The 26420-nt window shown below is 45.0% G+C and overlaps 3 protein-coding genes across 4 annotated transcripts; 2 read left to right on the plus strand and 1 right to left on the minus strand.

The window, feature by feature from the left end:
• The first annotated feature begins 371 nt into the window (after positions 1-371).
• LOC123052555 (uncharacterized) lies at positions 372-11836 on the plus strand. 2 transcript variants are annotated; one of them, XM_044475806.1, is made up of 17 exons: positions 372-730; positions 1505-3642; positions 3749-3982; positions 4403-4752; positions 4909-5137; positions 5213-5288; positions 5374-5426; positions 5509-5616; positions 5695-7284; positions 7363-7469; positions 8287-8389; positions 8539-8719; positions 9060-9127; positions 9450-9562; positions 9878-10873; positions 11226-11322; positions 11425-11836. In XM_044475806.1, the coding sequence occupies exons 2-17, from the start codon at positions 1515-1517 to the stop codon at positions 11439-11441; spliced, it is 6450 nt and encodes a 2149-aa protein (XP_044331741.1). In that variant the 5' UTR covers positions 372-730; positions 1505-1514; the 3' UTR covers positions 11442-11836. The 2 variants fall into 2 exon arrangements, with proteins under 2 accessions (XP_044331741.1, XP_044331735.1); XM_044475800.1 differs by having other exon boundaries at positions 373-730; positions 5506-5616.
• Positions 11837-12365: 529 nt separating this feature from the next.
• LOC123052579 (2-oxoglutarate-dependent dioxygenase 11) lies at positions 12366-14305 on the plus strand. Its single transcript, XM_044475829.1, has 4 exons — positions 12366-12844; positions 12947-13194; positions 13318-13642; positions 13817-14305. Exons 1-4 carry the CDS (start codon positions 12584-12586, stop codon positions 14045-14047), a joined length of 1065 nt encoding a protein of 354 aa, XP_044331764.1. The 5' UTR covers positions 12366-12583; the 3' UTR covers positions 14048-14305.
• Positions 14306-14531: 226 nt separating this feature from the next.
• Positions 14532-17000, minus strand: LOC123052569 (uncharacterized). Its single transcript, XM_044475816.1, has 2 exons — positions 15627-17000; positions 14532-15113 (listed from the first exon to the last, which is right to left on the minus strand). Exons 1-2 carry the CDS (start codon positions 16857-16859, stop codon positions 15060-15062), a joined length of 1287 nt encoding a protein of 428 aa, XP_044331751.1. The 5' UTR covers positions 16860-17000; the 3' UTR covers positions 14532-15059.
• Between the last annotated feature and the right edge of the window lie 9420 nt (positions 17001-26420).

Here is a 26420-nt window from a genome sequence, read left to right on the forward strand (position 1 = left end):
TGCATCTGCCGGCATTTGAGGGGCCGGATTTGATGTTCGCGGCATTACCATGAGAATAGATTATTCTATTTTATTTCAACATTTTACACTTTTATCACTATTGTTTCCTTCCTAAAAATCACAATGTTTAGATCTGAAAACCTGCACACCACAGGAGAAGGCTTTCACACATGACCCCACTACGCATCGACACCTCTACCACCACTACTAGTCCACCACCAACAGTCACAGGTGGTCCACGGGCCAAGTCCATGGTGGCGCCCCCCCCGCTCGCACTCCCCACTATCCAACCGAACCAGACGTCGCGACAGGCGAAAGTCTCGTCACAAACCAAACCCAAACGCCGCAACAAGACCCCTAACCCGATCCAACCCCAGCCCCGCACCCGCCCCCTCTTCCCTCCTCCCCTCAGTGTGCGGTGGCCGACTGACTGGCTTGTGCCTGGTTCGCGACTGGCGTGGTGCTCCGCGCAGCCAAACCACAAAGCTACAAACCCCACTCCGCCCCCGCCTCATCGCCTCCTCCGCCGCTCTCCCCCCGCCGCCGACCGCCCCCGCAGCCGTCTCCCCTCCCGTGAGGTGTCGCCGCCGCCGCCGCCGAAGCAGTAGGCACGGTTCTTCCGGCGCCGGGCGCCGGGGTATGAGCAGCAGCCGCCGCCCCGCAGGATCTAGGGTTCCGACCACCCCACACACGTATGGCGGGTGCTAGAAGCTCCAGCGACATCACCTCGGTATCTCCCCCTCCCCCCCTTCCATTTACCGCGTGTGGCTGACGGGTGCAGTGTGCTCGCGTCGGGAATTGCTCCGGGGTAGCGCCTGGCCCGGCGAGCTAGGGTTTTGGGTGGCGCCTGAACTGGGACGCTTCGTGTTTTGGATGCTTTTAGCGGGCTGGTTTCAAGTTCGATTCCGGGTCTCGGAAATTAGGGTTTTGGAGTAGCATCGAGTGACAGTCCGTGAGTGTCGGGTTTACTATGTCCAGCTGTGGCCAACTGCGGCTTTGAGTTCCTGCACTGGCGATTCGATTTTAGGCTTTTAGCCAGCAGAGGATGATTTGCTGGTACGGCATATGTCATGCAGAGTTAGTATTTGGTCCATTTCGCGTGCTTTATTATGTGGAGCTTAGGAACGGGCTGATGCCCATAAGTTCATTTCTTTTATGCACATTTACTTATGTTGATAGAGGGAGTGGGATGAAAAACGCGATTAGCTGTCCACTGCAGTTGTATGCGAGACTCATGGGGAGGCAAGTGGTTGTGGCCTCCTATAATTGGCTAAGATTCTGGCCTTTCACTCCTATTAAGCAGGTTATTAGGCCTGTAATGTTTGATCACCCATCTGAAGACTGATGATTTATGTAGTTATGCTTATGTATGAACTGGAGACATGTGTAAACTATCTACCAAATGCCTAGCTTGCTCCAACGTTTCCTGCTCACACTTTACTTTCGTCATTGACATGTTGGAACTTCCATTTCTATATAAATTTTAAGTTTGTTTATCTTGCAGACAAACACCCATGGATTATGATGATACTGATTTCCAGAGCCGAAATTTTCAACTAGCCGGTGAAGACAACAGTAAATCCCCATCAAGTTTGCGGCCATTTGCACTGCCGAAACTTGATACTGACGACCAACTACAGGGCCATCTCAGATTTGGCAATTTAACAGACTCTGAAGGATTTTTCAGTGTAGGAGGGCACGATAATAGTTGGATTGAGGTGCTGTCCACTGGAAGTAGTGTTGTTGGTTTTAGTTCTAGCGCAGCTGAATCTTGCTCCATATCTAGGAGTAACTATGTCTGGTCAGAGGCAACATCCACTGAGTGTGTGGAAATGTTGTTGAAGTCAGTGGGAGAAAATGAGATGACCGGTAACATGAATGATAATGTGCGTCAGCAGTTAAGTGGCATGGACAGTCAAATTGGTCCATCCAACATGCAACCTAACTCTAGTGACTCTCCATCAGATAGCATTGTGGTGCCGACTGAGAATGACCAGTCCCAGGGCACTCGTTCTAGAATGCCAGAAGATCCTTTGACAAGTCAACCTCAGTTTGAAGATATTGCACCTTTCTCAATGGTTGACAAAGCTGAACATGCCATGCCTTCAACTTTATCAGGCAGGAAGTCGAACTATATGTTGGATTCTGTTTCTGAGAAGTGCATTGTGAGTGAGAAGCTGTCTTCCGCTTCTCAAAACACACCAGAAGGCTGTCCAGCTGTTGACAACTATTTTAAGGTGGTTCATGATGGTGATTCTTTGGACAATCTCAACATACACTCAGCTGGAGTTGATTCCGATAAGTTGAGCAACGAAGCCTTCTCGGAGTTAGCTCGAATTCAGAACATATACTCCACCGACTCATATCACTTCGAGCAAGGCAATCATATGCACGCAAATAAACTTGAAGGAGGAATGCATGAATTGCAAAAATTGACAGAAAGCTCTGATGGATTATTGGAGGCCATCACAAATCCGGTTAAGATGCTGCAAATGAATGATGACACTTGCAAGAGTGCCACTGATTCACTTCAACCATCCCTTTCACAAGTAGAACATGGGGCAGAAGGCCATAAAATTTTAGTGGACGCGCACAAAAAACCTGTCATTAAGAACTTCAGCATTGGCGAAGAACCCAGTTCTGCTAAATCTTGTCAAAACCAGTCAGATTTGAATAATTCTAATCCTCATCCCGTCACTCCCTTGTCAACCGAAAGTGGCGAGTTGATTCAGTCTCCCGATGGAAAACAGCCTGCCCATGTCATTGGAGCTCCAGAAGAAACGGAAAGTGATGGAGTGGAAGATACAGTTGTTGATGTCTCAAAACATGGAGTGCCGGAGCAGCATCAAGAATCTGTTGATAATCTAAAAAATGTTGTTATGGATGATACAAATATCAGCAATGACGTTGACTCAAAGCTTGGAGTGCTAGAGCAGCATCAAGATTCTGTTGATAATCTACAAAGTGTTGTTTCAGAAGAACAATCAGGTAGGGAGGAAATCTCAGCGGTTTCAGGGGATTTTGAATGCTTGGTAGAAGCTGGTCATGATGGAAATGATAGACGCCTTACTGGTACATCAAAAGATGAGTTTGAATCATCAGGGCATGTTGCACCTGTCAATTCTTCAGCTGGTTTATTTGATGAGAATGGTCCAAACGTTTCCTCAGTAAATCATGAGGGGCCAGTCAAGGAAGATGATATGCCTGTTTTAGAAGACGAGCCTGGAACTAATTCTGGGCCTCAGGAAAAAGAGATAGCACCTCTAAGCAATTTAAGCAGCGATATAATTTCTACCACGGTTGCTGATACATCCAATAAATCAATGGATAAACCTGACTGTTCAGGAGGTGTTCCATCTGATGGTTCTCCTGCTGGTGTGCTTGAAGGAAATGATTCGACGATTTCCTCAATAAATCATGTGGATGCAGTTGATAAAGGTGCTAATTCTTCTTCAGAAGTTGGAGGCCACAATGTAGCACCTGTTTCTGAGTCATCGGCGAATAAGTCAGCAATGTCGGTGAACTCTGACATCAATTCTATTTGTAGCAGTGGTACCGTTCCTGTCGCAAAAAATCCACAGTGCGAAGGGCTGGCTACTTCTTTGGCTAGTTTGACCACGAATCAAAGTCAGGATAAATCAGGTGACTCGTCTTTTTCTTTCCTTCTACCAGCCATGTATTTATTAGCAATATGTATTCCACTTAAGCAGGTTTTCTTTTGAAACTGACAAAGTTGGGATTCATTCAGGTGATCATCCAGATGCTCATACAGAGAATTGCCAGGTTGGCAGACCATTACAATCTGAAGACCAAGAAATTTCTCATCCACAGAAATGTCAGATTGGTGGATCTTCTGTACAATCTGAGCATCAAGGAAATTTAGCTACTGCCTCCTCCTTGGATCTCTCATCTGGCAAGGATGCACAAACCATCATAGAAACTCCTTTAAATGCAAATGATGATTTAAATGTGCATATAAAAGGTTAGTTGTTTGTGCTAGCATAATACTAGTGATGCAGTTTTCCTCAAGAAGAGCAGTGTGTCACTGCTTCTTTTAGAAGAAACATTCTTTCTACAAAGCAAATATTTTCTAAGCATGCTTTATACTTTTCCTTAAAGTTGAAGTGCAAACCGTTTCCCCCCTCAAGTTTGCACATTTAATTCTTGCTCCGTTACGTTCCAGATCCATATTGTATTTCTAAATGGCATGCATGGAACTTTGGAGCATTCTTTAAATTTAATCCTTGCACTTGACTTCGATACGTTTTACAAATTTAAGCTCCACTATAGGTGATTAAGTACACTTGGTTGTCTTCATTCTGTTAAGATTAGTATGCATGTTCTAACACAAACAGCAGAAAAATTCAAATGGATGCAAAGTGACATATTCTTTTGGCTACAGATAACGAAGGAAACTGTAATGATGCTACATGCGGTTCCCCTACAGTGATTAGTTGCACAGAACCCTTTCTCCAAGAAGGTGGGCAGGAGGGTATCGCTGTGCTTCATAGGAACCTAACTGAACAAACCGAGGATAAAAAAGACCCTACAGCCTCAGCTGGCGCTTCCCCTAGTTCAGAAGATTGCTCTGCCAGAAATATAAAACATAATCTTACTTCTGAGGAGACAAATACAACGGGAGATGATCGAAGTTTCTCATTTGAGGTCGGAGATCCACCAAAAGTGTCTGAGAAAGTTCATCGTCCTGCTTGGAGCCCTTTTCCTAGATCTAAAGCTGCTCTAAGTACTGAGGTCTTCTCTCTCTCTCTGCATGAGCTTGATGCTTACATACCACACATTAGACTTACATTAGCTAGGACAAACTGTTTGAAGCTTAAACATCACACCTTAGCTGTGACATTGGCGTGATTTATTATCGTAATTTGTTTACTATTTCCTAATTTTTAGGTAAACTCAGAAATCCCTAAACCTGGGACTCCTGGAAATGTGTTGAAGCACACCAGTGAAGTGAGTAAGAAAATGGCTGTTCTGGATACTGGGAAAGAACAACAATCAGGGAACAAAGTGGTTGAAAGTGTTGGGGTGCTCTCTAGCAGCTCGCATATTGGTCATAGTACTGAAACTAAAAGTGCACCGCTAGAGCAGCCACAACAGCATCCAACTCCCGAGAGCAGTGGTAGGCAAATCTCCTATATTCAGACAGTTCAGATATCTCTATTACCTGTCTTGAATACATCAGTTTCTTGTGCAGCTCTAGCGCACCAACCTTTCACAGATTTACAACATGTGCAGCTACGTGCACAGATATTTGTTTATGGTGCTCTTATGTAAGTTAGAACTCTTTTACATATGTGTTGCTTACTTGTGTAATTAGAAATGTATGGATTATGGAACCTAATTTTCTTTCTGCAGTCAAGGAATACCACCAGCAGAGGCCTACATGGTGTCAGCTTTTGGAGAACCTGGTGTGTGTTGTTTCATAGATGGAAGTCCTCTATTTTTCCTTGTTTGCATTGTCTCATAAATTTTCGCATTAACATACAGTAGGTGGCGGCAAACCTGCCTGGGAGGCAGTCTGGCGAGTTGCTGTTAAGATATTTCAGAATCAGAAGTCACCCGTAGCTGGCTTGGAAACTCCTACAAGCTCACGTATAGGTAAATATGCGATACAATGATTACACTATATACTGTACATACATATATTTTTAAATTCCTGAGCACATGAATCTGCAGGCAGCAATGTGGCTGAAAAAGCCAGCAAGGGTACAGCAGGTAAAACTTCACCAGCTAGCAATAAAGGTGGCAAAGCTGTGTTGCCAGCACATACTGCTGTAACTCTGCAGTCACCAACTTTCAACATGTCACCGCTTGGTAGTTCTACATTGAACCTGCAACGAGGTTCCCATCTGGATTTTAGTCAGGCTGTATCACCAGTATTCGCATATAATTCACAGACAAGGCAGCCTACTTCTGCTGTTGCATCCTGGTTTCCTCAGAGCCATGGTACACGTGCTGCACCTTGGCTGGCTCCACCACAAAACTTAATATTTGATTCATCAATGCAACCAACTGTGCCTTCAAGTGAATCTGCAAAAGGATCTAGTAAAACTATATCCATTTCACAAGCTATTACGCCTGGTCTATTTCTTCCCAGTCAGGCATCTTCTGCTGTTGCTTCTCCATTAGCAGTTGTACAGGAGGAGAAACAGAAGACACCGGCTTCTAAGCGTAATAGAGCTGGAGCTGCATCACCAAAGCCAAGAAAAAGAAAGAAAGCTTCAGCAAGTCAAGAACAGCAACCTGACATTGCTTCCTCTCAGCTCAAAACGGACATTGCATCATCCCAGCTCAAAACAGACATTGCATCTGTTATTCCTGCCACTGAGCAGACACCAGGCTTCACCTTATCTACTCGTTCTCCAAGTAATGTTCTGGGTAGCCGGCTTGTTCCTAACTCAAGTTTGATCACATCTGTGCCTAACTACCTGGGTGGTAAGGGTGCTGAGCAAAGAATAATCTTTTCAGAACAGATCAGCGGTGCAGTGGACCAATCTATGGACCAAGCCAAAGGTGCAAGCATGTACTCTGAGGAGGCACTGAGGCACAGTGAAGGTGTGTGGAACCACTTATCCACAAACTCAAGGAGTAAATTACCTGCAGAAGTAGAACAAAAGCTTACTTCAGCAGCTGCTGCTGCTTCTGCAGCAGTTTCTGTTGCGAAGGCTGCTGCAGAAGCTGCTAAAATGGCGTCGGTGGCTGCATTGCAGGCAAAAATGATGGCAGAAGAAGCCCTTGGCTCTATGAAATCTGCTAATTCCTTGCAGAAGCGTGACACTGGTGAAGTTGATGTAAATAATATGGCAAGTGTGTCAAGTTTGACGCCCAAATCATCATGGAAAATAAAGGACAGCACTAATGCCCCAGGTTCCACCATTTCGGTGGCACGGGAGGTTGCTAGAAAAAGGGTTGAAGAGGCATCTGCAGCTGCAAAACGCGCAGAAAACTTAGATGCTATACTTAAAGCTGCAGAGCTTGCTGCAGAGGCTGTGTTCAAAGCAGGAACAATCATAGGGATGGGTGAGCCTCTGCCTTTTACTCTAAGTGAGCTGTTGGAAGCTGGTCCTGATGGCTACTGGAAGTCTGATAGAGTGAAGAATATGAAGACTGGTAACACCAGTGAGAATGCAGTAACAGAAGAATTGGAGATACCTACTAATAAATCTGGCAAAAAGCATGATAGCAAAGCTAAATATGATCAAGCAATACAGAAGTTGGAGCCATCTTCCAGTGTCAAAAGTTTGCAGCCAGATAAGATGCCCTCAGGTAAAGCCACAAGTACCTTTTGGTATGTTGTGATCGATGTTCACCTCCAGCTGATTTTTGTTTGTTTGGCTCATGTAGGGAATGGGATTGAAGATAATCCCACTGCTGGCCCACTCAATGGCAACACAACTGATACAGCACCAAGCATAATTTGGAATGGCATTGGAAAAGGATCTCTTGTTGAGGTGAGTTGATTCTTTTTGTCTGGATATATTTCCCCCTTTTGACATGACTAAGATGATAATCTGCTTTGTGGACATTTTTGAAGCTAAAATATACTCCCTCCGTTCCAAAATATAAGATATATTCTTTTTTTCAAACTTATGCATGTTTGACCAAGTATTTAGAGAAAATTATTAATACCTACAATGTCAAATTTGCATCATTAGGTCCATCATGAAAACTATTTTCATATTTAATTTATTTGGCATTGTAGATGTTGATATTTTATTGTAAAATTTTGGTTAAATGTAGAAATGTTTGACTTATATGAAAATTTATGCACCTTATATTTTGGAACGAAGCGAGTACCTAACATTATTCCTTGCGATGCATCTATTCTCCATGACTGCATCTATTTATAAATTTCAATATACACCTTTGACTTTTTTTTCTAATGACATTTGTTACAAATAATAATAAGTACGCCCTCTGTTCCAAATTATTTGAAGGTCTAGCTTTATCCAAGTAAAACTTCTCTATTTGACCAAGTCTACAGAAAAATGTGCTAATATCTACAGTACTAAAAAATTGGTGTTGTGGATGGTGTTATATCTTTCTGTAGACTTGGTCAAACTTAAGATGTTAAACCTAGGACAAAGCTATAACTTAATTTGGAACAGAGGGAGTACTTATGACTAATCTATTAATATTTTTCATGGGATTAAGCGGCTAACGACTGCGATGTACTCTATTTTTTTTTCATGTTTGGTATTAAATATATTTGTTTGTCAGCTTTGCTTTTTTCTAACCTTATATTGTATTATTCCATTTTTGTGTCAGGTTTTTGCTGCTGAGGGTGGTTCTAGAGCAGCTTGGTTTTCTGCGAAGGTCCTTGATATAAATGAAGATAGTGCATGCATCAACTATGAAGCCCACGGTGAAGGTTAGTACTGATTGTTCTATTCATATCTGCACCTTAATTTTTCCATTAGGCACGCATTCTTTGCACTCTTTGATTATCCTCAAGCTACACCAAAATAAGTGTTGGTTGTTATGCTAATCAGGCTGTGGGATTGGCTGATCTTTTTTTAGGTACTGGTCTTTCCAAGGAATGGGTGTCACTGAAGCAGGAGGGGGAGAAGGCACCTCACATACGTCTTGCCCATCCTGCTACTATATCTAATTTGAAAGGTACTAGAAAGCGCCGTAGGGACACAGCAGGAAATTATTCTTGGGCTATTGGTGATCACGTGGATGCATGGATAAAAAATAGGTATGCCATTCAGTGTTCTTACATGCTGCTCTTTCATGGGTAAATGCCGGAAGCAGGAAGATAGCAGCATATAGGCTGTAAATTTGCATATCCACTTATGGTGTTTCTGCTCAATGCTGTGGTGGTAGCCCTATTTAGTATTTTGGACTGGAAAACTGTGCAGAAGCAGTATTTCAGAAGTATATACATCTAAAATGAATTTTAGAGCAATTCTAGACTGTCTTATTTCCTGTTATAGGTTCATTCTGGTGCCAGCAGTGTTCTGCTAGTAGGTTGAGTGAGATACTAGTATTCTCTTTTTTATTTCACTTATTGATCTGAAGCTTGTTTCTTTCCACAGTTGGCGGGAGGGAGTCATTTCTCAGAATGGTGAATTTGGTGACACAAAGTTCGTTGTGCAATTTTCAGGTAACATTAGCATGATTGTCCATCTCTCATCCTTTATGGTATTGTTCTTATTCTGAGTTTTGTTGCCAAGTGCATGTTTCAAGTTAGTAATAATTTATTACCATAGTTTGTACATAATGAATGCTTCCAATCAACTGAGTGGAGCAGCTACAACATATCTGAACTGAAATTGATGTCATCATAATTTGATTGTTCCTAACCTAGCATTGATCTTTGGCTTTAGGTTTCCAGTTTGACCTGCGGATTTTCATTTATTAATGGGAAAAGTTCTTCAATAGATGATTCTTTAACCGTCCTTATTGTCTTGATCATGTATTTTCAGCTGGTGATTCCTTAGTCCTTGATGCTTGGAATCTTCGTCCATCACTTGTTTGGCAGGATGGTGAATGGACAGAGTGGTCCCGTGCACGAGAGAGGAAAGATAAATCAAATAAGGTTCCTTCTATATTCTACACTTGCTCGCAATTTTGACTACCCAAATTTAATCTTTGTCCAAGAATTAATCCAAAAGTTCTTTAATACTGACATTTTTACTCAAATTTGATACTACTGGATTTGTCTCAAAAAGTTCTTATGATCTCATCTTTTAACTACTAAAGAAATACATAATTTCAGGTTAGAACTTATATTTGGACAATCAAATACGCCACACCTCGTTCTGCATTGGATGGAGTACATTTTATTTGTATGGAATGCGCTAAATATTACTTCTGCACAATTATATTTGAATAACAATATTTTTGGGTACAGGGTGATTCTCCATATGAGAAACGCCAGCGGACAGCAGTGAATGATCCTGTGCCTACTGTTGGAGAAGCACGTCCCCCTTCTAAAGACAAGAAGAGCACTAACACTGTAGTGAGCGACCCTGTGCCTACTGTTGGAGAAGCACGTCCCCCTACCAAAGACAAGAAGAGCACTAACACTGTCGTGAGCGATCCTGTGCCCACTGTTGGAGAAGCACGTCCCCCTACCAAAGACAAGAAGAGCACTAACACTGTAGTAAAACCAGATGAGCCAAAGCCACTGGCTTTATCTGATAGGGACGTGCTTTTTAACATTGGAAAAGGTGCAACTGAGATTAAAACCACCAGGCGACCTGGACTGCAGAAGGAAGGAACAAAGGTCTTCGGTGTTCCAAAACCTGGAAAGAAGAAGAAGTTCATGGATGTAAGCAAACATTATGTTGGCGATCAATCTGATAGAATTTCTGAGGGTAGTGCATCCACCAGATATGCAAAACATCCAGTGCCACAGGTGCCAAGACCACGGGAAAGTACCCTAAAACTCGACCAGAGAGCCAAGAGGGCAAGTGACATGCGATCCAGAGGACTTAAATCTGCCAAGCCTCAGACAACATCAACTAACGGTGTTCCTGGCGAGGATCCTTTATCCACTCCTGTCCCAAGCTCTAGTGCTCTTGAAAGTACTTTTGCTTTTGCGGCAAGTACGACAAGCTCTTCCAACCCTGTGAACCCAACTGTAGAAAAGAATAATTTGGCTCATGCCACTGATCTTAGAACTGAAGATGCTTCTATTCTGGAATCACGTTTACAAGCCACACCAACCGTTCCTGCTGTCAAGAAGAATCCGATTGCTGCTAATCGAGCTAAAAGGAAATTTGTTCCTTCTGCGGATAGTAACGTGAACAGGAGGGTGCTGAAAACTCCTGACGTTTCAGCCAAGACCAGCTCAGATTCTGCTGAACCCCGAAGGTCAAACCGCCGGATTCAACCAACCTCACGGGTAACTACTGGAACTGTCCTTAAGTTGGCACTAAATTTATAATGTAGTTGTACTACTTTCCGTCACTGAATATTGGTAGCATGTCCTTGCGGTGCATAATATAGCTATAGCTTACTACTTTTGAGCCTTTCAGTATCGTTGTAGTCATTCTATACTTTTGTCAGAGGTCTCATTACTGTTATGAGTTTCAATACTAGTGTTGCTCCCTTTAGAATAAATCTGAGCGATGTGATTGTTTTTCCCCATTGTGTGCTTGTTACATGTCTGAACTTGCTGCAGAACCTCGACATACACTTGTTTTACGGAGTTTGATACATGTGCTAACTTAGTCTTGCTGTTTTCTGTAATGCAGTTGCTCGAGGGCCTGCAGAGTTCTCTTATAGCCTCCAAAATTACTGGCGAAAAACTCCCTAGGACTAATTTCAGGAGTGCTACTTCTGCCTCAAGAGGTAACTGGCTCTTCTCTTTTTGTTGTTTCCGGAGCTTCATTTATTGGTGTTCATTTCTGATCCTGTGCTTGTCAATCCGTTTCGGGAACCTTGTGGAAACAGGAAAAGCCCATGGCTAATTCAAGGCAATCGAGACAACCATGGCGTGTTTGTACATATCGGTAGCTTGCCGAGTATGGAAGCGAAAGGGGATAGGATTTGAGTGAAGGCTTTTGGAGCTGGTGTGTGTGGATGTACTATAAAACTAGCTTAAGTTAGTGTCTTTTCTCTCTATTGCACTGGACAGTATTATTGTGTCGTAGGATTAGCCATTAATCACCCCAAACCCTCCGTTTAATCTGTATGGATACAGTACCAAGGAGAAGAAGGACGGGGTCTGGCTTAATTTTACTCATCAACGGTTGTACTTTACCTTCTCTCGAGTACCAGCCCCATGTTGGAATGATTGACTGGTGCTTTTTGGTTCCAGTGAATGCTTTGACCTTGATGTGGCAACTGGCAACCATGTTTCCTTTGTTGTGTGTCTGCCTTACGTGTGCACTGGTGCGTTTTTCGCGGCTGTTACACCATATCTTTAGACAGGCAGTTGCCTTTTTCATGCTTACACTTTGTTGGTTTCAACATATGGCACAGGGTTCCACTTCGATGGCTCAAACTTTGCTGCCAAGAAACGTACACCAAACGTACAATGAAATCAGTGAATCATGAGGGTGCAAGCTCACTTTTATTGTTGACCTTTATTGCCAGAATCGTATAGGAAATAAGTCAATCGTGAAGCAACAAACTGCCTATTGATTTTTTCAGAACAAAAAAACTACCTGCTCATCGTTTTTCTTTTTTCAAGGGGACCTGCTCATCGTTGACAGCACTAGATCAACCATTCCATCGGCAGTATATCTTGTAGACATGGACAGCTCTGTATATTGCATCTTAGACTACTATTTGGACACTTTCTGTTACCTAATAATGAGCTTTCGTGTTGCATAAGTCTGTTATACCAAGTTGAGCTAACAAAAAACACAATTTCTTGAGCATGCAATTGGAGGGGAACGTTGACTTCATTGATGTAGAATGGCTTGTTTGAATCGCACTCGCCTGCCTAGATACATACTACTCCCTTTGTCTCGTAATGTAAGACGTTTTTTGACAATATACTAGAGGCAAAAAAACGTCTTACATTATGAGACGGAGGAAGTACATCTCAGCTATCAGACGCTCATAGCCATTGATCACCAGCAAAGCTAGTAGGACCAAAGGAAGGATGGCCGAGTCCTTTGAGAAGATCAAGGTGGAGTTCACCGGCCATGAAGAGAGTGTGCAGGCCCTCGCAGAGGCCTTCCACGACTCCGGCGAGGTCCCCGAGAGGTACATCAGGCAGGAGATCGACGCCGATCCCCTCGCCGCCGATGCGGGTGGTCCTGCTCTGCCGACAATCGACATGTCCATGCTGCTCGACCCCGAGTTCTCGGCGGAGGAGTCGGCTAAGCTCGGATCCGCATGCGAGCACTGGGGGTTCTTCCAGGTCTGCAACAACACCATTCCATTCCACGATTCGTGTCATGTCATCAGGCAGCAAGCAGAGAAATCGTTGGAGACGTTTGATGTTTTATTTCTTCCCCTGCAGCTCGTGAACCATGGCGTGGACGGGGGCCTGCTGGGGCGGACGAAGGCCGACGTCGCCGACTTCTTCGGCCTTCCCCTGGAGGTGAAGTCGGCCGTGGCGATCCCGCCCAACGGCATGCAGGGCTTCGGCCACCACTTCGTCTTCTCCGAGGAGCAGAAGCTGGACTGGGTGGACCTGCTGTTCCTCGCCACCCGGCCCGCCGACGAGCGGAGCCTGGACTTCTGGCCCACCAAGCCCTCCACCTTCAGGTGAAAATGAAATGCTTCTCTGTTTCGTCAACTAGATCCATCCCTCCAGCTTCAGGTGACATGAACCTGAATGTTTCAAGCATTTTTTTTGATCCCTGCTGCTGTGCTCATCCTGATCCCCAGGGACACGCTTGACAAGTACACGACGGAGCTAGCAAGTGTGGCCGAGCAACTGTTCAGGTTCATGGCCAGGGACCTGGGAGTTGACCAGGAGGCGCTCCTTGGCACCTTCAAGGGTCTGCCCCAGTGCGTGAGGATCAACTACTACCCTCCCTGCCGTCAGGCCGGCAAGGTGCTGGGCCTCTCGCCGCACACCGACGGCGTCGGCATGACGCTCCTCCTCCACGCGAACGACGTGCAAGGGCTGCAGATCAGGAAGGATGGGGAGTGGTTCTCCGTGCACGCCCTGCCCGGAGCTCTCGTCGTCAACATCGGCGACGTCCTTGAGGTGTGTTCCTAGCCAGTACTCCCTACGTTCCATAATTCTTGTCATGGTTTCAGTTCAAATTAGTATCTGCTCTGTTTGATCTGCAAATAGTATGATCACTTCAAGTCGTCAGCTGCCTGTCTATTTAAGCTTGTTGAAATAAAACACTGAGAAATTACCATTGGATTCAAACAGATCCTCAGCAACGGCAAGTACAGGAGCATCGAGCACCGGGCGGTGGTTAACCCTGACAAGGAGAGGATCACCATTGCGGCGTTCCACAGCGTGCACCTTCCCTGCACGATTGGCCCGTTTCAGGAGCTGGGTGACGCACGCTATAAGACGGTCGATGGCCTTGACTTCACCAAGGGGTACTTCGCCGCCAAGCTGGAAGGCAGGAGGTACCTGGAGAGCCTGAAGCTATAGTCAAATGATGATGGTCACTGGTCAGAGCGGTGAGTGTTATGATTAATTCACTTGGTTTAATACTACTATTGCTTCCTATGTATCATATGTGTTGCTTTCAGCATGGATGTTATGTGCAGTCTTCTCATAGAATTATTTTGTGAACTTTTTCTTCCAAGAACAGAATGTTTTGTGGTCATTTTTTTGAAGAACGTAATACATTTGTGAACTTAATGTACTGGGTGTAAATACTGCCTGTGGATAACAACAATTTGTGAACAGTCTTTTTAATTCCCCCCCTAAGGTATATATGTTCCATCGACCTAGGACTAGGAGAAGCCAGTATCCACCTTCTGTTGTGATCTACTCCCAACGCCCGGAAATGCTTGTCGGAGAAATGGATGTATTTCCAAACGTTGGGAGTGTGTAGGTTGTGATTTTCTTTTGGAGACAATAGAGATCCACAGTATGATAGGCTAAGTGCAGAAGAATACGCAATCAGCAATTGAGAAGAACTGTTTAAACTAAAATATTAGGATGGACATAAAGTGCTGTAAGATGGATCAAGTACAACAACAAACTCAATCATAGACAGCAATACAGAAACCTCAATGAAGATCAAGATAAAAGCTCACTCGGTCTCTTGGGAGCTAGGCACGCTGAATAAAAGCTCATCTCAACAGAAGAAATACGCCGCTCATCTCAACAGAAGAAATACGCGGTGACCATTCCAAAGAGGCAAGTTCAACTGGCAAATAAGTGGTCACAGGTTCTCCACTGCCTCTCCTTGTACATTGATCATCAGCTCTCTGCTTCTGTCTATTCCCTGTAGCTATCGAAGAACACCTATCCTCAAGATGTGACTCCTCGCAGTTGTCAATTCTGTATGTAGAGCAGCCATTTTGCTCAGACTTCTTCTCACCCTCGAAAGTAAAAAGGCCTCTATCTCTGCAAATTTTGCCCCATCATCACTAACCAAAGCTTCTTTGCATGACTGCAACACTGACGAGAACAGAGGGAAATTTCTCTGTGCTTACAAACCATCTTCTACAACATTGGCCCCAGTTACTTTGGTCTCTGAATCCTCCTGAGACATAAAAAAGGGTTTCACTGTAAGTAAGGATTGATATGTATGTATATACAAATTGTGCGAGGTTACAGATTCCAATAATACATGATGAGTTTATTTAGCATGCACAGAGGCAATGAATATAGCATGATATGTCACACAGTCGCACCATTGCCATCTCATAATGGTTAACATTACAAAATATTGTCTAAGACAGCATTTTCTGCACTTTACCGGAAAGAAGCCTCCAGCCTCAAATATTGTCAATGTGGCACTCTATATCTGTGTGCTATCATATATCCTACCTATGGTCTGCAATTGAACTCATGTACTATGAGATACGCAAACCAGACATGTTACTATATCTAGACTTAGAATCAATTCATCCCTCAGTAACAAAATCAACCACAGCTGACTGAAATAGCAAAATGTGAAGAGTCGATAACAGATTTTCACAACAATAGGCACCCAAATGCTGTATACTACTATAATCCAGGGACCAGATGTAGGAGGATTCAAGTTCAGGCTCACCTTGTTGCATACCAAAGAAGGTGGCCAGGCCATGATGTAGGGATGGAGAGGGCTGTCAAATGTACCCCGGAAGAGTTTGATAAGCTCCGCTGTTTCAAGGCAGAAGGATAGAAACCACTCAGGAGATTCAGTACTTGCGTGACAGTAACTAGACAGGTACACAAAGCCGTCGACAACTGCCAAACTGTTCACCACGACATGATCTTCTCCTGAACACTCGGTGAACTCAACAAACTTGTGCAACGGAAACCTCTTCTCCATCCATCTCTTGACACCGCCATCGTCGGCTCTCCAGAACCAAACAGCAAGCGTCCACTCCTTTGCACGGGAGTCGTCTGCGCAAACGATACAGAGCTCGCCGTCCTTGGTCTGACCAAGCCTGAAGTTTGTGGAGTGTTTCCCTTTTAGGGGCTGCGGCAAATCCATTTCAGAGAACTGCAATGTCGCAGTGTTGAGCACGAGCATGCAGGCCTGGGTCTTGCGCTTCCAATAGATGAATCCATTCACCAGGGTGCCAGTGTGAAACATGGGCTTGTCAACTCCACCATCCCCAGGCTGTGGCGTCGCGGTGTCCACCGCCGGCATAACCAGCCACCCCTTGCCCCTGTCGTCCGATGAGAAGACGGCGATGCGCGCCCGCGCCCGCCGCAGGGACCTGCCGTGGCGGACGCAGACCGCACGGAACGACCCCTGGCCCTCTTGGGAGAAGACGACGTGGATCTCGAGGGAGCGGGAGCGGGACATCTCATGGGGCAGTGGAGGGAGGAAATCCAGAGCCAGTGTGAGGGGGTTGTAGGCGGCAATCTGCTCGGTGCTCCGGTTGAGCAGGACGACGTAGCCGTCTTGGCAGCCCTGGATCTCCCACCCGGGAGAGGGGTCGTCGTTGTCCTCCGGGAGTCGGGTGAGGAAGAGATCGCCGCCGCGTATTGCGGCGGCGAGGTCCGGGTCGGACCGGCGGCGGAGGGGGACGAAAGAAGGGAGGGAACAGCTGTAGGACTCGATAAAGAGGCCAAGGAATGGGGATGGGTGGAGCGACCGGAATCCCCGGCGGAAGACGGGGGACGAACGGACAGCGTGGAGGAAGGTGCGGCAGGCAAGGGCGGCGCGGACGAGGCTCGGTAGGGAGGGGAGATGGAGGAAGATCTCGCGGAGAAGGTCGTCGCCTATAGAAGTGATGGTGCTGGGAGCAGGTGGGGCATATCTCGCCGTCGGCGGCCCTAGTTGGGAGGCCATGGCTGTCGAGTTCGAGCTCGGGCGGCGGCCGCCGGTTCTTGTTTTCGGAAGGAAACGGTTGGCACGTCCGTCCGCAAGGAAAGTGCGTCCGGCGTGGAGCAGACGCAGGAGTTCTCTAGGCCGACAGTGGCCGAATGTTACTACGGAAAAGTATAACTAGCGAATACCCGGGGATTAGATGATTTGTCACATTTTACAAAGGGTTTGATGATTTGTCTTAAACTTGTTTCAATGGTCAGTGGCCCCGGCCCTACCCGTCAATCTCGAAAGGGGGTTGATCAAAGTGAAAAATAGAGTGTGCGTTAAGATTTAATTTCTAACTAACGTGTGGTTGGATGGTTAGCAAGACAGTGGTATCCCCGTTCATCAGAGTTTAAGTCCTGATATTTTCGGCGATGTGCGTTTAGTGGGTGGAGACGTTTTCGTTAGTTGTCGACTACGAGACACATATGATGACTTTGTCAATCTCAAATAATATGCCGGCTCAGTCTCTCGAAGGTGCTCATAGCTAAAAAAACTAGTGGCGGGAGCTCTTCTCTGCAATGAACTGCCCATGAATCGTAAATTTTAAAAAGTTTGACTTGACACAAAGCTTATACACAGTTAACCGAGGGAGTACAAGGCAGTCATGGTGGACGACTGTTGTCCCGGCTATGGAACAACACTTCCTTTCCTTTTCCAGTTTTTTCTCCTTTCCTCTATTTTTTTGGTTTTATGAAAAAACACAAAATTAGTTGGCTGGGGCTGTTGAGTTGGCACTGCCTAGTCAGTAGTAATGTGGTAAAAACAATTGACTGGGTCAAAATTGAGACGACGATATGTTCACCGCTTTTGCAGTTCAGGGTTGAGTTTTAAACCATCACGTTGGTTTAGTGTTGTACTATGAACTTTTCTCGTTTTAGAAGAAAATGTTCCTCACGCCCGTAGGAAGTGAGCGCTTGTCCGATAGCTACTTAGATCATAGCCTCGGTCTGGGAGGTTGTTAAGAGCATAAATCTATATAAAGTTTCTTTTGAGGTATCAAACAACACTAAAGCATCGTAAGACCCTAGTACAAGAAAGGGGGAGAAAGCATGGGTAAGGCATGATTAAGGGGGGTTGCTTGCCTTTGATTGCAATAGCCTGGTATTGCAACGTATCCTTGGAACATTGTTGTGAGATGGATCACGAGCGTGCATGTAAGAAGCGTTGTTTTAGAAACCAGGAGCAAATCCGGCAACAAACAGAACAAACATAAGTAATAGCGCAATGCGCAAGCAAATGATGCATGCCATTTTAATGCCATGGTAATAAAGCTACAACTAGCCTATCCAATTTATGTGAAGTTGGAAAACATAAAGCAATCATTTTTGAAAGAACTTCACATGCATAATTTAAGTTCAAATGGATTTACTACATGACATTAGGTTTATAGTGTTTAAACATGCATGACAATGCTCTAGTTTGATTCTATGCATTTTCCTAGTCGATTTGGATATAAAGTTTGTAAGATTTGAAGTTGAAATGAATTAGTTTATCTTTCGATAAAGTGATATTTTATGAAATAATATAAAATATGAATATGAATATATCATGAACGTAACCAAAATTATAGGATATATTTGATACATATCTCTTCATTATGAGAAAATTTCACATTTCAACCATGAACTAACCACACGGTTTGGTTTACAACACTGAACCCTGAAATTGCCTGAAATACACCTCCAACTAACCTTGAGGTTTAGAAGTCAACCCTGGTCTTGGTTTTGGGTCGGTCAACCAGTTTTGACTGCAGTTAATGCTGACATGGCGCTGCCAACTCAGCCTAGGGCATGCGTGATTACGCAAGAATGGTAGTGGCTAATTGTTAATAATTATGACCAGGTCTATGGATTTAGGAAAAAAAGTCCTCAAACCAAAGTTTCTTTTTACAATCGGGTCCCTGTGGGGTGTTGCAGAGCACCAAACGGTGCATGTGCGTTGCTGCCCGACTTTTGCCACACCAGTACCGAACTACACGGTCCCACCACATGATCTGCACAGATGCTGGTGGTGGAGCTCCTCCTCCTCTGCTTGTCGTTGTGGCCGACACCAACGTCAGGGTGCAAAACTCGTCGTGGAGGCCTCGTTGGATCCAACGATGTTAGGGATTGTCTCTCTGTAATGGTTTTGGTGATTGATGACAATGTGTTTTGCGGACTAACCGTGTGCATTTAGCATTTCAGATATTCTTATATATGGCACACGACGGTTTTATTCCCCTCGGTGATAGAAAGAGCAAAGATGGTTTTCCGGTGTTTCTTTTTGGTTAACATGAGTCATAGAAATTCGTACTATTAAGAGAGGGTTCACTTTGGAAAGTTATGAGTGGAATCAACAAGTACACAAACCCACATGCACCCACTAATCCTTCCTGCAACATGGATGGTTCAACTCTTATTGCTTGGTCGGTTTTGCAGCATCCAGGCGGTAGTACCGCTCTGGTCTATGGTAGTGCCGCTTAGGCGGTACTTTTGCAGACCAGTGTGCCGCTCTTACTTCCGCTTGGAATCTTGGTTATGTGAGTCTTTGTTTTATAAGAATTAGTGGAACGGTAGTACCGTTTGCACGGTACTGCTGCTTGCTACTACCGCCGCTACTTTCGACTATATATGAGGTTATGTTGCCTTGTTCAACTTTAACGGTACTTAGATGTGAGTTACATGGTAGTACCACTCTATGCGGTACTTCCGCTCTGGCGCTGCTTCAATACCATTGTTCCTCTGTGCTAGTGATCCAAAGCGGAAGTAGCGCTCGGATGGACGGCAGTATCGCTCCGGCGGCACTATCGTTCTAGTACTACTGTACTCAATACCTACAGCTGTGACTGCTGCTCTAGGCAGTAGTACCGCTCCCTTGAGTGGCGATACTGCTTGAGTGTGGGCTGAGAGCAATAACTGTTGGATTTTATGCCCCACTATATAAAGGGGGACTTCTTCCCCACAAAGACCTACCTCTTATCCCCTTGCTTCATTGTTGCCACCAAAAGCTCATTTTCACCGTTCTCTCTCCCTAGCCATCAAAACTTGTTGATTCTCTAGGGTTTGGAGGAGAGGGCATCGATCTACACTTGCACCAAGAGAAATTTGATTCCCCCACTAATCCCTTGTGGAACTTGCTACTCTTTGGTGTTTGGGCACCCTAGACGAAAGAGGTCACCTCGGAGCCACATTCCACTATGGTGAAACTTCATGGTGGTGTTGGGAGCCTCTAATTGAGTTGTGAAGAGATCCCCAACCTTGTTTGTAAAGATTTGGTCACCGCCTTCAAGGGCACCACTAGTGGAATCACGACATCTTGCATTATACAAGGGCATGAGGAGAATAGGTAGGACCTACTGGCTTCTTGGGGAGCATTATGCCTCTACATCGCTCGAACGGAGATGTACCTCCCCCTAAAGGGAGGAAACTTCGGTAACACATCCTCGTCTCGGTCGAATCCACTTGTGGTTGATATCTCCTTTTTGTTGATTCGGTATTGGAGGTAAAAAGAGTATCCCACACTTATTTCCCCATAGGTGACCCTGGGTTATCGAACCCACGAGAGGAAGATTCCCTTGAAGTGATGGTCTCTAGCAAGCTTTTGCTAAAGTGTCAAATCCAGCTTTTGACCGGATCAACAAGCAAATATTGATTCAAACACTTATAATAAAAAGAAGGTACAGGGATGAGGTCTTAATGCTGTGTTCGGATAAAAAATGATATTAGTTTGTGCTCGAGAAGCCACCCATCAAGATGTGCTTCCTTCATTTGGAATGGGGGATGTGTCCAAATAACATCCTGACCGGCACGTGTCCTGCATCAAGAATCAATTGTCCTACTGAAGGCCCTATCCGTCTCACAGGGTTGTCTTGATAATTAAGATAATAATATCAGACAAAAGCTTTGGCGTTCAATGACTACACCTCATGAATACCCAAAGGATATGATCCATGTTACCCTAATAAACCTTACTGTCATCGGTGTTCGGTATAACACTTCATGGTACCTTTGCTCCTAGCCTCACCAGTGCTCGATCTCCATGATCCTGGGTACCTATAGGGATGAATATCATGGACAAGACAAGAAATACTTCACGATGCAATTTTATTTTACACATATAAGACATTGTGTCAAAGGCTTCCATTGATCCCTTCACCAAATACCTGGGGCTCCAAGTGAAGGAAATATGCTCTAGAGGCAATAATAAAGTTATTATTTATTTCCTCATATCATGACAAATGTTTATTATTCATGCTAGAATTGTATTAACCGCAAACTTAATACATGTGTGAATACATAGACAAACATATTGTCACTAGTATGCCTCTACTTGACTAGCTCGTTGATCAAAGATGGTTGAGTTTCCTAGCCATAGACATGAGTTGTCATTTGATTAACGGGATCACATCATTAGTAGAATGATGTGATTGACTTGACCCATTTTGTTAGCTTAGCACTTGATCATTTTAGTTTACTGCTATTGCTTTCTTCATGACTTATACATGTTCCTATGACTATGAGATTATGCAACTTCCGATTACCGGAGGAACACTTTATGTGCTACCAAACATCACAACGTAACTGGGTGATTACAAAGGTGCTCTACAGGTGTCTCCGATGGTACTTGTTGAGTTGGCATAGATCAAGAATAGGATTTGTCACTCCAATTGTCGGAGAGGTATCTTTGGGCCCTCTCATTAATGCACATCACTATAAGCCTTGCAAGCAATGCAACTAATGAGCTAGTTGCGGGATCATGCATTGCAGAACGAGTAAAGAGACTTGCCCGTAACGAGATTGAGCTAGGTATTGAGATACCAACGATCGAATCTCGGGCAAGTAACATACCGATGACAAAGGGAACAATGTATGTTGTTATGCGGTTTGACCAATAAAGATCTTCATAGAATATGTAGGAACCAATATGAGCATCTAGGTTCCGTTATTGTTTATTGACCGAAAACGTGTCTCGGTCATGTCTACATAGTTCTCGAACCCATAGGGTCCGCACGCTTAAAGTTCTGTGACGATCGGTATTATGAGTTTTTGTGTTTTGATGTACCGAAGGTAGTTCGGAGTCCCGGATATGATCACGGACATGACGAGGAGTCTCGAAATGGTTGAGACATAAAGATCTATATATTGGACGACTATGTTCGGACACCGGAAGTGTTTCGGGAGGTTTCAGACATATACCGAAGTACCGGGGGATTACCAGAACCCCCGGGGGATGTAATGGGCCTATTGGGCCTTAGTGGAGAAGAGGAGGGCCGGCCAGGGCAGGCCGCGCGCCCCCTCCCCCTCTAGTCCGAATTGGACAAGGAGGGGAGGGGGGGGGGGGCGCCCCCCTTTCCTTCCTCCTCTCTCCTTCCCTTTCCCCTTCTCCTACTCCTACTAGGAAAGGAGGAGTCCTACTCACTCCCACCCTTGGCGCGCCCTCCTCCTGGCTGCCCGCCTCCCCCTAGATCCTTTATATACGGGGGCAGGGGGCACCGCAAGGACACACAAGTTGATCATTGATCTCTCCCAGCCATGTGCGGTCCCCCCTCCACCATAATCCACCTCGATCATACTGTAGCAGTGCTTAGCGAAGCCCTGCGACGGTAGCTTCATCAACATCGTCACCATGCCGTCGTGCTGACAAAACTCTCCTTCGAGCTCTACTGGATCGTGAGTTCACGGGATGTCACTGAGCTGAACGTGTGCTGAATGCGGAGGTGCCATACGTTCGGTACTGATGATTGGTCGATCGTGAAGACGTACGACTACATCAACCGCGTTGTCATAACATTTCCGCTTAACGGTCTACGAGGGTACGTGGACGACACTCTCCCCTCTCGTTGCTATGCATCACCATGATCTTGCGTGTGCGTAGGATTTTTTTTTGAAATTACCGTGTTCCCCAATAGTGGCATCTGAGCCAGGTTTATGCGTAGATGTTATATGCACGTGTAGAACACAAGTGAGTTGTGGGCGATACAAGTCATACTGCTTACCGGCATGTCATACTTTGGTTCGGCGGTATTGTTGGATGAAGCGGCCCAAACCGACATTACGCGTACGCTGACGCGAGACTGGTTCTACCGACATGCTTTGCACACAGGTGGCTGGCGGGTGTCAGTTCTCCTACTTTAGTTGAACCGAGTGTGGCTATGGCCGGTCCTTGTGAAGGTTAAAACAACACTAACTTCACGAACTATCGTTGTGGTTTTGATGCGTAGGTAAGAACGGTTCTTGCTCGGCCCATAGTAGCCACGTAAAACTTGCAACAACAAAGTAGAGGACGTCTAACTTGTTTTTGCAGGGCATGTTGTGATGTGATATGGTCAAGACATGATGCTATATTTATTGTATGAGATGATCATGTTTTGTAACGGAGTTATCCGCAACTGGCAGGAGCCATATGATTGTCGTTTTATTGTATGCAATGCAATCGCCATGTAATTGCTTTACTTTATCACTAAGCGGTAGCGATAGTCGTAGAAGCAATAGTTGGCGAGACGACAACAATGCTACGATGGGGATCAAGGTGTCGCGTCGGTGACGATGGTGATCATGACGGTGCTTTGGAGATGGAGATCAAAGGCACAAGATGATGATGGCCATATCACTTATATTGATTGCATGTGATGTTTATCCTTTATGCATCTTATTTTGCTTTGTTTGATGGTAGCATTATAAGATGATCTCTCACTAAATTTCAAGGTAAAAGCGTTCTCCCTGAGTATGCACCATTGCCAAAGTTCGTCGTGCCGAGACACCACGTGATGATCGGGTGTGATAAGCTCAACGTTCATCTACAGCAGGTGTAAGAAAGTTTTGCACACGCAGAATACTTGGGTTAAACTTGACGAGCCTAGCATATGCAGATATGGCCTTGGAACACTAAGACCGAAAGGTCGAGCATGAATCATATAGTAGATATGATCAACATAGAGATGTTCACCATTGAAAACTACTCCATCTCACGTGATGATCGGTTATGGTTTAGTTGATATGGATCACGTGATCAGTTAGATGATTAGAGGGATGTCTATCTAAGTGGGAGTTCTTAAGTAATATGATTAATTGAACTTAAATTTATCATAAACTTAGTACCTGATAGTATTTTTGCTTGTCTATGTTGTTGTAGATAGATGGCCCGTGCTATTGTTCCGTTGAATTTTAATGCGTTCCTTGAGAAAGCAAAGTTGAAAGATGATGGTAGCAATTACACGGACTGGGTCCCTAATTTGAGGATTATCCTCATTGCTGCACAAAAGAATTACATCCTGGAAGCACCGCTAGGTGCCAGGCCTACTGCAGATGCTGCTGATGACGTTAAGAACGTCTGGCAGAGTAAAGCTGATGACTACTCGATAGTTCAGTGTGCCATGCTTTACGGCTTAGAACCGGGACTTCAACGACGTTTTGAACGTCATGGAGCATATGAGATGTTCTAGGAGTTGAAGTTAATATTTCAAGCAAATGCCCGGATTGAGAGATATGAAGTCTCCAATAAGTTCTACAACTGCAAGATGGAGGAGAATAGTTCTGTCAGTGAACATATACTCAGAATGTCTGGGTGTAACACCCTCGATGCGACTATAGCTCCCACGTGTCGAGGCACGACTTAGAGACATAATCGCATTGAAGGCATATGTCGCAAGTTAGGCAATCTTCACAACATCCCATGTAATATGAATAATAAAGGGAAGAACATAGTTGGCTTACACTCGCCACGTCACATCAAAGTACATAAATAACATTACATCACCCAAAACACTCATGGCCCGACTACGGCGCCAAAATAGAAGAAAAACCCAACATGCGACAACGGTCCCAATCACCCCCAACTGGGCACCACTACTGATCATTAGGAAAAGACACGTAGTAACGCTGAGAGTCCTCGTCGAACTACCACTTGAGCTCGTACTCGTCACCTGGAGCGGAAACACCTGGACCTGCATCTGGAGTTATAGTATCTGTGAGCCACAGGGACTCAGCAATCTCGCACCCTCGCGATCAAGACTATTTAAGCTAATAGGAAGGGGTAAGGCGAATATAAGTGGAGCTGCAGCAAGCGACTAGCATATGTGGTGGCTAACTTATTCGCAAAAGAGAGTGAGAAGAGGAGGCAAAGCGCGAGCGAGAAACTAGAGGAACAACCTGCGCAAACATTACTCCAACACCGTGTCCACTTCCCGGACTCCGCCGAGAAGAGGCCATCACGGTAACACACTCAGTTGATTCATTTTAATTAATTAAGGTTCAAGTTATCTACAACCGGACATTAACAAATTCCCGTCTGCCCATAACCGCGGGCACGGCTTTCTAAAGTTCAATCCCTGCAGGGGAGTCCCAACTTAGCCCATGACAAGCTCTCACGGTCAACGAAGGAATAGACCTCCTCCCAAGACGTTTCGATTAGACTCGGTATCTCGGTAATTCAAGACACTTCGACAGGTTAAAAACAATACCAGCAACACCGCCCGAATGTGCCGACAAATCCCGATAGGAGCTGCACATATCTCTTTCTCAGGGCACACTCAGATGAGCGCTCCATACAACTAAAACCAAACCTCGATTTTCCCCGAGGGGGCGCTGCACAGGACTCTAGTTTGGACCAACACTCAGAGGAGCACTGGCCCAGGGGGGTTTAAATAAGATGACCCGCGGGCTCCGGAAACCTGAGGGAAAAGAGGCTAGGTGGCAAATGGTAAGACCAAGGTTGGGCATTGCTGGAAAAGCTTTAATCAAGGCGAACTATCAAGGGGTTCCCATTATAACCCAACCGCGTAAGGAACGCAAAATCCGGGAACATAACACCGATATGACGGAAACTAGGGCGGCAAGAGTGGAACAAAACACTAGGCGAGAGGCTGAGCCTTTCACCCTTTACCAAGTATATAGATGCATTAAGATAACATAGCAATATAATGATATCCCAACAAGTAAATAAAAGATGTTCCAACAAGGAACGGCCTCCAATCTTCACCTGCAACTAGCAACGCTATAAGAGGGGCTGAGCAGAACGGTAACATAGCCAATCAACGGTTTGCTAGGACATGGTGGGTTAGAGGTTGACATGGCAATTTGGGAGGCTGACAAGCAAAAGGTAGGCATCGTAGCATTGGCATAGCAAAAGAGCGAGCAAACTAGCATAGCAAAGATAGTAGTGATTTCGAGGGTATGATCATCTTGCCTGCACAGTTGTCAAAGTTGACTGGATCCTCAAGAGCAAACTCAATGGGCTCCTTGTTAGCAAACTCGTCTCCCGGCTCTACCCAAACAAGACAAACAAGCAACAAGGATACAATCAACCACGTGCAAACTCAAGCAATATGATGAAATGACGATATGCTATGCGGGATGCGATGCGGGATGCAAAAATGCAAGATATGACAGGAAATGCATGAACCTGGCCTCAACTTGGAATTCCAAGGGTGCCATTGAAAAGATGAGATGAAATCGCTTGAAAACGATATAAAGAACGCCGGAATCAGAGTTACGGTTTGGAAATGGCAAGCGTTTCAAAAATGACACCGGTCTGCGATTTACAGCAAGTAGGCATCTAAAT

The sequence above is a fragment of the Triticum aestivum genome, chromosome 1A (genome assembly GCF_018294505.1).
Source record: "Triticum aestivum cultivar Chinese Spring chromosome 1A, IWGSC CS RefSeq v2.1, whole genome shotgun sequence".
NCBI lineage: Eukaryota > Viridiplantae > Streptophyta > Magnoliopsida > Poales > Poaceae > Triticum > Triticum aestivum.